The sequence below is a fragment of the Myxocyprinus asiaticus genome, chromosome 10 (assembly GCF_019703515.2).
Source record: "Myxocyprinus asiaticus isolate MX2 ecotype Aquarium Trade chromosome 10, UBuf_Myxa_2, whole genome shotgun sequence".
Lineage (NCBI taxonomy): Eukaryota > Metazoa > Chordata > Actinopteri > Cypriniformes > Catostomidae > Myxocyprinus > Myxocyprinus asiaticus.
This window is the reverse complement of record NC_059353.1, coordinates 21781421-21797085: the sequence shown is the minus strand read 5'-3', so window position 1 is coordinate 21797085 and position 15665 is coordinate 21781421. Positions and strand designations below refer to the sequence as shown.

Here is a 15665-nt window from a genome sequence, read left to right as displayed (position 1 = left end):
AATGCTTCCACTCGCTGACCATTGGCAGGTTTGCCTTTGCCCAGCAGCTCCGGGTCACCTGCCGGAGGTGGTTTCTAGCTGAGCAACACGACGTTGGGGCTGTGATCAACCTGGTGGCTCTGGAGCAGTTTATTGCTCGACTTCTGAGAGGGACAGCGGAGTGGGTCCAGTGCCACCACCCGGCATTGCTCCAAATGGCCATCCAGCTAGCAGAGGACCACATGGCGGCATATTCGGGAGCCGACGATCCCCGAGATTGTTCTCTCTGTCTCTTTCCTGTCTCCCCTCCTTCCCCTTCTTTCCATCCTGTTCCTCCTCCCTGGAAATGGGGGGTGCCCCCTCCCAAACTGGCTCCCCGGAGGTGGGTACATTGGTTGGGGTCCCCGACGCGCCGCAGGCCACCCCCGATAGAGCTGAGACGTACCGCATACCCGTGAGTATTATGGTGGGTACATACCAGGCCTTGGTGGATTCGGGGTGCAGCCAAACGTCCATCCATCAATGCCTGGTTCAAGATGAGGCTTTGGGTGCTAGTCACAAGGTGAAGGTAAGGTGCATGCATGGTGATATCCATGATTATCCTGTAGTGACTGTGACGATTCAATTTCTGGGAAAAAAGCATAGTGTCCCCACCTCACCCATCAACTAATTTTGGGTATGAGCTGGCCAGCGTTTACCACTTTATTAAGGGAAATTTGTGCGGATGGGTTCTGTAACAAAGTGTCACGGTGTGGGATTTGTGATGCGCTGGCTGTTGAGATGGAGCCGGGGCCATCTATGTCAGCTCTGTATCAGGATGACATAAGGGAGGGGGATGTCTTGGCTTCCCCAATCCTTTGAGGATTCCACACTGGGGATTTCCCTCTGGAGCAGATGTGAGACGAGACCCTTAGGCATGCCTTTGACCAAGTAAAATGGTCAATGTCTTCAGCCAGATATTGCACTCGCATATCGATAATTTTCTATTATAAATGACCGGTTGTATCGAGTGACACAGGATGCTCAGACAAAAGATGATACAACCCACCCATTGATACTGAAGAGCCATCGGGAAATGTTATTCCAGACGGCTCATTATAATCCGATGGCGGTGAAAAGACACTGAACCATCTAATGTCCCATTTCTATTTGCTGGGCATTCATGGGGATGTTTGCAGATGGTGTGCGGCATGCCGTGAATGTCAGCTAGTGAATCAGCTGGCCATCCCAAGAGTGCCTTTGCGGCCACTTCCTTTGAGCGAGATCCCCTTTGAAAGAATTGGTATGGACCTCGTCGGGCCATTAGAGCGGACGGAACGCGGACATCGCAACGCGATATCCGGAAGCAGTGCCTCTATGCAACATTTCAGCATGTAGTGTTGTGGAGGCACTCAATCACCCGAGTGGGGATTCCAAAGGAAATCCTCACTGATCAAGGCATTACTTTCATGTCACGTACACTATGTGAGCTGTACAAATTATTGGGTATTAAATCAATTGAGACAAGACTGTACCACCCGCAAACGGCCGGCTTGATTGAACGGTTTAATCAAACCCTGAAAAACATGATTTGTAAGTTCATGACCGAAGATGCTCGGAATTGGGATAAGTGGCTTGAACCCCTGTTATTCGCAGTTCGAGAGGTCCAGCAAAACAGCAAAAACAAAATTCAATATGTTCTTGACCTGAGAGCAAAACTCCACACATTGGGGCAACTATCACAAGAGAATTAGCTACAGGCTCAAGAACATCAGTCCCGGCTGTATAACAGGGGAGCTCGGCTACAGAAATTTACACAGGGAGATAAAGTCCTTGTATTACTACCCACATCAATCTCTAAATTACTCGCAAAGTGGCAAGGGCCCATTGAGGTCACACGGTGAGTCGGGGGAACCGATTATGAGGTTAAACGAACAGATGGGGTGGAGCACGGCAAATTTACCACCTCAACCTCTTAAAAACGTGGAGGGAGGTGGTCCCCATGGTTTTGCCATTGGTAGTACCGGACAGTGAGGAGCTCAGGCCGGAGGTGAACTTAAAATCCAATCGAGGCACTTGCGGAGTCCACCTCTCACCATCGCAAGTCACGGACGTGGCCCGGTTGCAAAGAGAATTCTCGTTCTCCCTTCCTGGTTGTACAAACCACATAAAACACCATATCGAAACAACCCCAGGGGTAGTGGTACGCAGTCATCCTCACTGATTATCCGAGTACAAAAAAAAGTGGTTCAGGAAGAATTAAAGGCCATGCTCGATATGGGGGTAATAGAAGAATTCCACAGTGACTGGGCCAGCTGGTTCTGAAGAGCGACGGCTCGGTCTGGTTCTGTGTAGATTATAGAAAGGTCAATGGAGTGTCTAAATTTGGCGCATATCCAATGCCTCGTATTGATGAACTGCTCCATCGGTTGGGTGTGGCTCGCTTTGATTCGACACTGGATTTAACGAAGCGTTATTGGGTTATTAGATCCCCTTAACACCAATGTCCCATGAGAAAATGGCCTCCTCCACATCGTTTGGCTTACACCAATTCGTGACCCTTCCGTTCGGTTTGTTTGGGGCCCCGGATACTTTCAGCCTCTTATGGACCGAATCCTCAGACACTCCGTGTATGCTGCTGCCTGGATGACATCATTATATAAAGTAATGATTGGCAGCGGCACATGCAGCATCTGAGGGCGGTTCTGAGATTGCTGCAACGGGTGGGACTCATGGCAAGCCCCAAGAAGTGTGCAATTGGACGGGTGGAGGTATGGTATCTTGGGTTCCACTTGGGTCACAGGCAGGTGCATCCCCAAATTGATAAGGCCGCAGCAGTTGCGGCCTGCCCGAGACCCAAGACCAAAAAGGAGGTGTGACAGTTCTTGGGGCTGGCTGGCTATTACAGAAAGTTTGTGCCTAATTATTAGGATGTCACCAGCCCACTGACCGATCTCACTGAAAAGGGAGCCCCAGACATGGTCCAGTGGTCGGAACAGTGCCAACAGGCTTTTATGTAGGTAAAAGCTGCACTTTGTGGCAGGTCATTGTTACATGCTCCTGATTTTGTTGTCCCAGGTGGTCGAGGGGGAGGAGCGCCTGGTGCTGTACATCAGCTGGAAGCTTTCAGCAAGAGAGGTGAGGTACAGCACCGTTGAGAAGGAGTGTCTGGCCATCATTTGGTGGAGTACTGGGCAGGCCAGATGGCTTCCTGGCCTGAGTCGGGTGGTGGGAGTATGTGGTGGTAGGGGTGTGGTTGAGCACCGGCTTGTGAATGGAGAGCGAGATCAGGAGATGAGAACAGTAAGGATTGTCACCTGGCAATGATTGTCTCTAACAGCTGTTTGTCATTGCAGTGAGAGTTGGAGATGGATTTAAGAGGAAGCCAGACGCAAGTGAGGGAGAGAGAGCTATGTACACACCCAGAGACTGTGCTGTACCTATGAACATTTGAGATTGCACTGAAAAACGTGTTTGTTTTGTTTGTGATAATAAATGCCTTTTGTGTTGGATTTCGCCGACTCCCGCTTCCTCCTTGCACCCCATCATGGACCCGTTACAAAGTATTAATGTATTACCTACTCAAATGGATTAAGTATACACAATGAAATCAGGTTGTGACAAAATGTTCTAGAATTGTGTTGCTTTAGTTCATTTTAATTAAGCAAACTGGACAAGCAGCAAAAAAAAAAAGCTTTTTTCTCACTTTTCTTTTTGAGTGAGAGGATGGTGTCAGGCACATTTGCTTGATATGAAAAAGCATCCCATTAAACCCACCCATTGATCAACACTAGACACAGAGCTTCATTCTTTCCTTTTATTCAATAAAACTTTTTTTCCTATCAACATGGATGCCAACAGCTAACAAGGAACAAAGTAAAAGATGCTACATGAGTTTGTTAAGGGCACGATTAATCTTTGCCCTTGAACCCAATCTCAGTCTGCAGGAATCTCTGTCCTTGACCCTTGTTGCCTACCACACAGATGGACTACTACAAACCACACTAACCCTAAGGCAGGAGTTATACACACACGTAGAACATCACATTCAGGGTTGATATGGGCTCTACTGCATCAGTGCTGCTCAATACTGTTCATCTGTCCAAGCTAAGAATAGAGAAACACTTTAAATAAGCTATGCTGTCTCTATGAGACAGGTAAGGACATCTGTTTTATTGGATGTCTCAATGTAAGAGGGTGATGTGGTGTTTTGCTGAAGATTTAAGTTAAAATCATATTTGAGTCTAGAATTTTGACGTCACATAGGCTTTAATAAAACTCACCATCCTTAAAGGTACAGATCACCCAAAACTAAATATTCTATCATCTATTACTCACCCTTGTGGCATTCCAAACCAGTATGAATTTTTTTCTATTATGGAACACAAACAGAAATGTTAGGCAAAACAGAGATGTTCCACCCCAGTCACCATTTACTTGCATTGTATGGAAAAAAGCAATACAATGTAATGCAATTTATTGTAATGCAATAAAAGTGAATGGTGACTGAGACTAGCATGCCACCTAACATCTCCTTTTGTGTTTCACGGAAGAAAGTAATTCAGGTTTGGAACAACATGAGAGTAAATAGATGATTTTCAATTTTCATTTTTGACCGGTTTTGACCAGTCAATTGAAACATCCCTTTAAAATCCTTTCCTGATTTGTTCTTGAGTCAGCATGGTTTATACAGATAAAATCGCATAATGTTCATAAGAAAAGAGACAGATGACTGCAAAAAGTTACAAGTTGGCCAGTGTTCAAAACATCATCTAGCTAATTTGTGATGTCCAGGACACGACTCTGTGCCTGGATCACCTCTGTGCTGAACAGCTGAGAGCGAGTAGGCCAGTATGATGACATTGATAGCAATGAGTTATTGCAACACAGCAAAACAGATGTTGAACTCTCTTTTCAGCATTTGAGTTTAGTTCCTTCTTTTGGTTGATTATTTCAGTGGTTTGTATTGCAAGAGTCTTACTTTGCTCCAGGCAAAATGCAATTTTTTTAAGTTAAGGCTATCAGTTATTTATTTTGACAGAAACAACACGGAACGTGACATTCATAGGATTCAGAAATGGCATTTCCTGTAGGTTAAATGCCAGTGACATTCCTCAGTTGCCCATTGGTCAGCATACAGTATTGGTGCCAAACCTCTGTCTACAAAGTACAAAACATAAAAAAGAACAGCCACAGAGGTACTTTCACAATGAACATGCTATTAACTGATAATAGAAAAGTACAGTGGATAGATACAATGGGCTTATGGTCTGGACAAGGTCAAAAAATATATCATGTGAAACTTAAAAGTAGCAACGATCAGCAAGGTCTCACTTCAGGCAGACATCTTTGTCATTTTTGTTTCAGCAGGCGTGCGGTGGTTAAACTTTAGATAAAATATAGACAGTATCTATATACTGTATACATGACCGTCTGAAATCATTCTAAACTGAAAAATTAAAAGTAGTTGTAAACATGCACTCTGCACCAAACTGCCATTCTTTAAACACCAGACTGTCACACAGGATAAACCATCTGTCCAATGATCACAGTAACAAACAGGCTCTATAACAAATCCACCATTAAAGGGATAGTTCACCCAAAAATGAAATTCTGTCATCATTTACTCACCCACACGTTGTTCTAAACCTGTATGACTTTCTTTCTTCCATGGAACACAAAACGAGATGTTAGAAAGAATGTTAGCCTCAGTCACCATTCACTTTTATAGCATCTTTTATTTTTTCCCATGCAATGAAAGTGAATGGTGATGGAAGGCTAACACTTTCCTGTTGTGGAAGAAAGAAAGTCATACAGCTTTGGGACAGCATAAGGGTGAGTAAAGGGACAGTTTTTGGGTGAACTGTCCCTTTAACTTTCATTATAAACGGACTGGATTTCAACTTCGCTCTATCCTGTGCTCATATGGAGAGATTCAATTTTTTTTAGGACACTGGTGTAGCTTCTGCGGTTCAGTGTTCTTTAAAGGGAATGTTAACCTGTTAACCCTGGTAAGATTTAACCAGAGCTGAGCTGGAATCAGTTTCAAAACCCCACCCTGAACTTTATTCTTCCCAAGACAAAGTAAATCTGATCCCAGTTCTGTATTGGTGAAATATCTACAGTTTCCAACACAGACCTTTGCATGGGCAATAGTTCTTTCTTCACACCCAGTAGCACACTGCACATGCATATTATGATCACTGGGTGTTGATCTATATTGGGGGCATTTGCCTGATGGCTACAGTCAATCATGTCACCTATTAAGTATCACTGCTAACCTCTGATACTATATAACTTTTCTCTAAAAGTTATACCTTTTAACACATTCATATACTGCATATGCACACAAGGCTCTTGGAATGTACAAATAGTGATACAAAGCAGGCATCATAATTTGGACAATTAAATACTCTTTATGGATAAAAAAAAAAAAAAAAGCTCACTTCATAACTTGGGAGATGTCCTTTCATAAGATTATTGTTAGAAGATAACAACAGATAACTTTTGTTCTTTGTTCTCATTTGGGCCACTTTCAAACCCTGTTGACTGCCGACTTTAAATCACAAGCTGATGTTTTCATGCTGCAATTAGGAATAGTGTTTCACAGGATAGACACTCCCTGAAATAGGAAGATAAATTTAGGCTCCGTCCATGCAGCAGTAAATCAAACCCCACTCTGGTAGATTGTTGTGAGAGAGGAGGACGATAGGATTCAGTGTTAATACCAAGGCTGGATTGATTTCAATGCTCTCAGGATGGAGATGCTAAAAGTCACAGTGCAAGGACTCTGCTTCTGTTTTCTCAGACTAGGCTCATAATCATGTAGAAGCATATTGTTTTCTTGTATTATTTTTATTTCTCTACTTTTTGTTTTCCTAATTTGCAAATACGTTATGAGTAACTTTATACTTGCTGGGTTAAAAATTTGGAATATTGAAAATCATGAAGAGTCCACACTATTCTGCACTCAAGGAACGTAATGGCACAATTTTTTCACCATTATTTGGCTTTCAGGAAATCCTCTAATTAAACTTTGCCATTGCAAAATGTTTTTCTTTGAAGTGGCACAGTATTGTTGTGAGCATATTCTTTGTTTTTATGAAGAAAATACCACACTGCAGATAAATGGTAATTAGTAAAGTTATCTTTAGTGCACTGATTTACAAATTTAAAGGTGAAGTGTGTAATTTATGCGACTAGCAACACCGAACAGAACTGCAAAAATAATTATTTTCTCGAACACTCCCCCTGACTGCCTTTGGTCAGAAAAACAGGTAGTCCCACTACAAACTCGCACCATTGGTTGATTCAATCAGTACGTTTACATACACAATTATAAATGAGTTAAAGCGGGTTTTTGAATAGTCGAGCTACTGTCTTCATCAGTCTGTAAAAGAATGCGTGACACAATAATCCTATATTATTCTAATATTTTGAATCAAATATTTAATGGAAGGATTTCAGCTAAAGCCCAAAGTATACTTCGGTTTTGACACAACGCTTAGCGTCTGTGTACAGTTGAATGCTAGCCTTATATACTTCATTTGATGGTGCTTGCACACATAGGCGATTGGCGCATACGCGCTACGACTGCTATGAGATACTGGACTATTTCTCTTCAGGAGTTTAGACCCATAAAGATGTCTTTATATTCCCTCAGGCACAAGTTATACAAATGCAGGTATCTCCTTACCTCTTCACACACTCTTTTGAAATGCACATCCACTGCTGTTGTTTCCACCTTTGTCTCCTAATGTTTAGCGGTGGTTACATCTTCTTCTAGCCCTTCTTCGAAAAGCAATGGCTCAATTGTGAGTGTTACCACCTTGTGGACACACTAATTAGTGCAAATAATTCCAGACGCATGGCCATTTTGCGCATTCAGAGAACTTGCGGTTAGAAAAATCATGCTCGAGCACTCTGCTGATGACAAAATTAGCGTGACATATCCTGTACGAAGACGCCTCGTGTCTGAACGAAGTATATTTTTGACTTAAGGAAGTGTTAAAAACATGTGCATCAGCTCTGTCTTTTGGAGCATGTGCACAATGCCGAGGCCAATTGTGGTCGTATTAATGTGTATGTACATGATTGATGAAGCTGAGCAACAATCGCTTTATCTAGGTCTGTTAGTCCGACTCTGCAAAAATCTGATTTCAGTCAGACTAAAGCTTTTAAATCACATTTTAAAAAGACAAATGATAGTTTTAGTCTGACTGAAATTTAACTTTTCATGTGAATGTAAACATTCTGAATGTTTTTTTTGGTTTGTTTTGTTTTTCTCCCCTTTTCTCCCCAATTTGGAATGCCCAATTCCCAATGCGCTCTAAGTCCTCGTGGTGGCGTAGTGACTCACCTCAATCTGGGTGGCTGAGGACGAATCTCAGTTGCCTCTGCGTCTGAGACCGTCAATCCGTGCATCTTATCATGTGGCTTGTTGAGCGCGTTACTGTGGAGACGTAGCGCATGTGGAGGCCCACGCTATTCTCAGCGGCATCCACGCACAACTCACCAAGCGCCCCACCGAGAGCGAGAACCACACATTATAGCGACCATGAGGAGGTTACCCTCCCCAACAATCGGCCAATTTGGTTGCTTAGGAGACCTGGCTGGAGTCACTCAGCACGCCCTGGATTTGAACTCACGACTCCAGGGGTGGTAGTCAGCGTCAACACTTGCTGTGCTACCCAGGCCCCCAGATATTCTGAATGTTACTATTTCGGGCTGTTCGGGAACCTCAAGCAAAAACAGCGAGCACAACAGAGCCACAGTGCTTACACATTTGAGGGGAATTGACCTACAGATAGCTTAATTATGGTTGTCTAAGCATATTAATCTGTTATAGAACAGTATTTTAACATCCCAAAAATTACACACTTCACAGCTTTAAGAGCTCCTTCAACCTACTTTTTTTTTATTTCAAAGCCCCTAAAAACATCCAACCAACTGTATTTAACAAAACTTGCACTGGTCAGTTTTGAGGCCTGAGGGTGAACAGCAAAAATGCCCAAAGCAAACAACAGAAGCTGAAATGTTACATCTTTTTTAGCCCAGTCTGTCCTATCCCTATCAGCTGACCCCATAAACATATTCATTATAGATGAGTTTGCTGTTTCATCTCTTTAGTGGTGGCATGTTGTAGGGCCTTGGAGAGCCACTGAAACGAGTGCTTTGCATGCACTTATCTATAATTCATTAAGCTCCTGCTGGAGAAAAGTTTGTTCCCTGGTCCTACTAGGCTAAAACAGGGCCCACTGACGTTCAAATGTGCACCACTGACTCTCATTTTAACAACATTATTGTGCCAGCGTGTCTCACTTTCTCTTCTTCTCTTTTCACTTGAACAGACCTCTCCTCCCTTTACCTTACTTAACTTTCATCCCTGCTTAGTGGATTTTTTGGTATTTCCTCTCAGTCATCATAGTTTCTTGCCCTTCTGGTCTACCATTTGAATCTTCTCCCCCCCCCACCCCCCCAACTCTCTCTTATGGAAATTGGCAGTATATTATAATGAGCCTTCTCAAGAGAAGGGAGATGGCACAGTGTTGATCCCAAGGAAGTGGTAGGGGGCAATTTAGTTGGAACTGAGTTATAGCTTACAGGCCACGGTGCCTGCAATAAGACTTTCTGGATGATAAGACACAGGAAGTGGTCATGACACTCAGAAAGGGTCCATTCAATTGGTTCAGCCTGTGAAGATCAGGCTATGTTGGGAGACTGGAGTCCACTGGCCATTAAAGGTCTTTTACAGTGTTATCATTACAGTGTTTTTAACATTTGACAATGAAAGTTCAATAAAGTGTTCCAAAGTGTAAATATCTGCACACAGCCCCTTCTATCTGGGCCCCAAACACCCAAAGACGAAGAAGAGGCTGAGGAAGGTGGAGATGTTTGTGTGTATTTGTATGATTGAAGAGGTGGTGGTTTTTGAGTCCCACATCTAGTCCCGACTTCTGTTGAGCTTCTTGAAAAAGAAGAATGTTTTCTGGGGTGGCCCCAGCAGCATGGGCACCTGGTTCTTATGCGTGATCCGTATCTGAAACAGTGATAAGAAAGAAGGTAAGATAAATGAGCGCTTCTCTGTTGTTGACACACACACACACACACGCACACACACACACAAATGGGGCTTTCCCACTGCACGGTACGGCTCGACTCGACTCGACTCTGCTCGCTTTTTGTGGGTTTTCCACTGTGGATAGTACCTGGTACCTGGTAATTTTTTTAGTACCACCTAAGTCGAAGTTCCAAGCGAGCCGAGCCAATACTAAATGTAACGTCAAAACCCTGCAGATCACTGATTGGTCAGAGAGAATCGTCACTACCAGCGTCACTGAATTTGCAACACGGGACATCAACCCGCTAGTTTTAAAGTTAGCAACAGCGATAGCAGTATCATTTGTTCACGCGACTTTCGAATTGTAAAAAATAAATGTCTGTGCGCAAAACCACGCCATGGTCAATAAACGAGATGTAGATGTTCCTCTCGTTAGTAGCCGAGGAGAGGATCCAAAGAGAGCTAGATGGGGCGACGCGAAGAGTCGGCGCAACTATGACGATCAGCCTTTAATCCCACCCATGTTGAGGCTGCACTAAACTGCAGTGGAAAAGCAAGCTCAGAAAAGTAAAACGAGCAGAGTCGAGTCGAACCGTAATGTGCAGTGGAAAAGTGCCATAACACAGCACGCGCAATATATGAGCACTCCATATGAACTCCATCTCAGATGCAGATGCTTGATAGTTTGGTTCGCTTAAAACATGCATTGAGAAAGGCACCAGAAGAGTATTTTATTTGATGAGAAGCATATTAAAACTACTGAGAACAAGCCTACTCACAGAAACTCAAAGTTCTTCCTGGAGTGTACCACCAAAATAAAAGTCAGAGGGTTTTAAAGTTAACAAATTACAACTGAAATTTTATTGTTGTATAATATAATTTTTTTATTATTATTATTATTATTATTATTATTATTATTATCAAAAATAATCATATATAAAATTACAATAATATATAAATTGACTGAGTAACTAAAGTAAACACAAAATGGATCCACTAAAAAAATCCATTAAACATGCTGTTGCATTATCCAGTAGATTACGTAACAATAAAGGTTTTCTTACAGGTGTCATGAAATGCTCTTTTTTTATATAGTTTTATTATCTTATCTGAGGTCCACTGATAATGTTACTAAAGTTGTTTTTTTTTTTTTTTTAACCAAAACAGTCATAATTTAGTAATATATGATCATTTTGCCCTCTGTCTGAAACGCTCAGTTTTGGTATAAGCAACTCCTTAATACTTCAACATAAATGCCAACTGATATGATTGGCTAACATCATGCAGCCCTTTGAACAGAGCCATTTCTGAAACTCAACTGGAAGAAAATTAATAAGCACCAAAACATTATAAAACTACATTTCAGTGTTTACCCATAACGCACATCCCACACATTAAATCCGAATATATTAAACTGTTCAGCTCAAGCAAAACTGTTAACACTCACACCCTGTCTACACCGAACGCGAGAGTCGTGCCGCATCAAAAGCAATAGAACCCATTATAATGAACAATGCTCTCTACCACTGAAGCGTCCATAGCGTAAAAAGATGTCCCATTCCATTTTGCTCTGCACGCGCTACTACTGCCAACAACACAAAAACATGGTTTAGAAAGTTGTGCCGACGTGCCTGGGGTAAACAGGATGTCAGCACCATAAACTATCACACAGTCATGACATATTCAATTATCATGAATTAAACAGTTTACTCACGGTTTTTGCAATCGTGTCCAAGTGTTTTTAACTGCCTTATCCTTCAATAACAGTTCCTTTGCAAAGCTTGAATCGTATTATGAGTGATATGATATGAGCCGAACATACAGTCCACTCTTAAATATGCTGAAGACACATCCAGTTTGCAGTATCATTTCATCATGTTTTCATACACCAACAACTACAAATAGCACAGATGGGCGAAAGAACGCGTCTATGATGCATTCTCCTCTTCAGAGTTGTAACTTGACACTGTGACTTTTAAAATCGTCCTGTGATATGTATCAAGCAGTCAAAGATGTCTATCTGTGCATGTTTATGTAGAAAAACATTTAAATACAGACAGGAAAAGGTGTCCTGTGCAAGTCCACTTAGGATGAATCTCCCATGACAGGCCCCATCTCTCTCCTCTTCACGTGTGTGACTCACTGACTGAGCACCAGTGGGCGGGGCCAAGGGTGCAATGACGAAAAATAGGCGTTGCATATGCAGATGTATTTGGTCCATGTGACGTCACAAGTTCCACGAATTCCAAACGAGCCGCTTTTGCAGCTTGGTTTAAATAAATGCTCTTTTTCTACTAAGGAGGAAGTTTTCAGTTCTGAAACCTATGTTATAACTTGGTTTTGTTTTTATAGTACAATGACCTCTTACATGTCAAAATTGATACATTTTAAAAGGAAAATTTGATTCCTCATGTCATGACCCCCTTAACAGGCTACACATTTTTTATGTAATTATTTTCTGTCTACTCTATTTTAATTATAAAATACACAGTGTGTCCAGAATTTTCAGTTTCTGTTTCAGCCAAGAATTTTGTTTTTTGGTGCATCACTACTGAAAATTGCCTAATGCCTCATTAAAATAAGCCAAGAGATCAGCCTGACCAAGCTGGGGGACCATCTTAGGCTGGTTATAGTTGATTTTCTTTTTAGCAGGGGGTAGCCTATGTGTGTTAAGTGAAGAAACAAAATCTGAGCAGTTGGCTAGATCTGTCTGTTTGTTACTCACTGCTTTATGTGACTGAGCCACGCATCTCTCTCCATCACATCAGTAAATGAGCTGACAGAAGTCACACATGTTAAGATTAAGAGGCACTAATTTGAGAATGTGAGAGCTGACCTTGAAACTGAAATAACATCCAATATTCCCCACTGCACATTTGAGCAAATTAGAGAGGACTAAAAGCGGCACACTTTTTATAGAGCGCTGTGAGTGCTGATAGAGATGTATATATAGCAGAGGACAATGTGTTGGAGCTTTGTGCAGATGGAAACCTGCATGTTTATTCCCCTCTTTTAATGACATCATCAGTCAATGGCAGGTTGTGACATGACAGTGTTTTGATTAACAGTCTGCTCACTGGGACGGATGGACGTACAAAGAGTGAGCGGCAAGAGACCAGAGGAGGCAATTTTCTGCTATAGAGAAAAAGTCCTTCTCTAAATATACACCAAGGATGCTGCTCTGGGTTTGACTTTCCATTATGCATTACATTTTATGGAGAGATTTAATAAAATCCTTGTGAATGTTTTTTTTTTCTATACTTTGGCACTTTCATGGACAGGGACTGTGACAAGATGTAAAAAGAGGGGTGAAAAGTTGTTATATAAGTTGTGATATTTCAATATATATTGCAAATGAAAGCAAAATAAGTGAGCTGACCGTGCAAGGAGGCTGCATCCATGGTTCTCCATCAATCTGCATGGGCAGCAGCCGGGACGTCCTGTGGAAAGAGAGACAGGACAGAGAAAGAAAGACAGAGCGTGCTGTTAGGTGTCAGGCCATTGACCAGGCAGACCACGGGCATGAGGCTCCTCTACAACACTGTTCCTGGACAGCTCTGAACACTACACTTTTTGTTCCCACAGGCCTATTCTGAGCCGGGCCCCTTACTTTCTAAACTAACAGACTCACACACACACTCACATTGTTCAGCACCTTCATTCCCGTATACACACACTTCCAAAATGTTAGTTTAGTCTATTCAGCTGTTCTACTAGAAGTTAAAAACAAAACAGCATGGGAGAATGACACTGTGTGCGTTTACATGTGCAACAATATGCTGATAACAATAAAAAATCAGCTCATTCTAAAAACCTGACAACCCAAGAAAACTGTTTACATGAGATTTGTAATTATCAGAGCTCTGGTTTTGACATCAAAGCGTAAACAGATATGCGCACAAGACACGGGAAGCATCACGTGAACATTCTTAATGATGTGCCGATAGCACTGACCAATCAGCTGTGAGCTCGAGTAGACTTCAGCAAGGGTTAACTGGAAAAATAACCTGTATCCTACTTTATTTTCTATGGAAATCCACTGATATAAACATTTACTTCTTATATAATTATTATAATAATGTTAATGTTGCTAAAACTGCATATACATGTCATTCGCACATTGAATAAGCCACCATATGCGACAGTTAAGGAGTGTGAAGGCAGAGCGAATTTGAGGTAATGGGCAAAAATATACAGTATATGTCCTGATTTGTATTTGTTTAAAGAGTTCATGACCTTTCCCTGATAAAAGAATGGTGTTTAAAGTTGAAGTTTAATTTCTGCACCACTAGTGTCTCCAAACATAATTACAAAAAAACAAACAGCTTTCCCTAAAACTCCCCTCGTCTCTTATTGTTAAAAAAATCAGATGGTCCCACCTAAAACTCACGCCATTGGTTGAGTGCTGTGTATGGCTAAATGGGAAGCTCAAACAAAAAATAAGCAATGTTCTGATAGTGCCACAGCAATTTCACCTTTCGAGGAAATCAACTTACGATGGCTGACTTGTACAATTTATTAGGTACACCCGTACACCTACTTTTTCAAGCGATTATCTAATCGGCCAATCATGTGGCAGCAGTGCAATGCATAAAATCATGCAGATATGGGTCAGGAGCTTTAGTTAATGTTCACATTAACCATCAGAATGGGGAAAAAATTTGATCTCAGTGATTTCGACCGTGGTATGATTGTTGGTGCCAGACTAGCTGATTTGAGTATTTCTGTAATCCTGGTATTACAGAAATGTAATGGTATGTAAAATGGTATTTTCACGCACAACAGTCCCTAGAGTTCACTCAGAATGGTGTCAAAAACAAAAAACATCCAGTGAGTGGCAATTCTGCGGATGGAAATACCTTGTTGATGAGAGAGGTCAACGGAGAATGGCCAGACTGGTTAGAGCTGACAGAAAGGCTACAGTAACTCAGATAACCACTCTGTACAACTGTAGTGAGCAGAATAGCATCTCAGAATGCACAACACGTCGAACCTTGAGGTGGATGGGCTTCAACAGCAGAAGACCACGTCGGGAACTTTATTATGACCATAGTGTTCCTAATAAAGTGTCAAGTGAGTGTAGTTGTCTCTGCATATTAGGCTGGGATAGGAGGAAGTATTTTAACATTGACAAAATTACACACATCAAGGTATTTACATGACCTTATACGTTGCCAGGTTATTAAGCATAATTAGTCAAAGAATGAATGCTCTATTAATGCAGATTTTGGAAAGTATTAGGTAGTAGGCAGACTGTCCTGTGTACAGGTGAGGAAACACGTTAGAACTGTGAATAACCTCATCCCTTCAATTCAGCGCTAACTGCTAAGGTCATTATGAATGTTTAATGGAGCGTGTCAGGCCAGGGCAATACAAACATGTGAACTAGCACCATAACCAAGGTGTGTCTCCACTAGTTCATTAACATAAGTCAGGACTGAGCAGTGTGTGTGCACATACTACAAACATCATTATTCATCAGTAAGATGAGTGACAGCGAGTCAAAACGTCTGATTTATTGGCTGTAGTGGCTGAGAGAGAGTGTCCTGCTGATGGTGAGGGGGAAGAGATGCATTTGAGAGCCACGGGCACAGGAAATCAGAGTGTTTATCTGTGAGTTGGACAAATACTGACATCTTTGTCAGTG

At 41.9% G+C, this 15665-nt stretch overlaps 1 protein-coding gene across 7 annotated transcripts in view; it reads right to left on the bottom strand.

Annotated features, from left to right (window-relative positions):
- Positions 1–3761: 3761 nt before the first annotated feature.
- The window catches only part of LOC127447091 (diacylglycerol kinase beta-like), a 220552-nt gene continuing 208648 nt past the window's right edge, over positions 3762–15665 (bottom strand). For all 7 annotated transcript variants that reach the window (XM_051708618.1, XM_051708619.1, XM_051708624.1 and 4 more), the window contains 2 exons: positions 13398–13458; positions 3762–9997 (listed from right to left, as the gene is read on the bottom strand). In XM_051708618.1, coding sequence (XP_051564578.1) covers positions 9902–9997; positions 13398–13458 — 157 coding nt within the window. In that variant the 3' untranslated portion in view covers positions 3762–9901. The remainder of the gene's footprint in view (positions 9998–13397; positions 13459–15665) is intronic.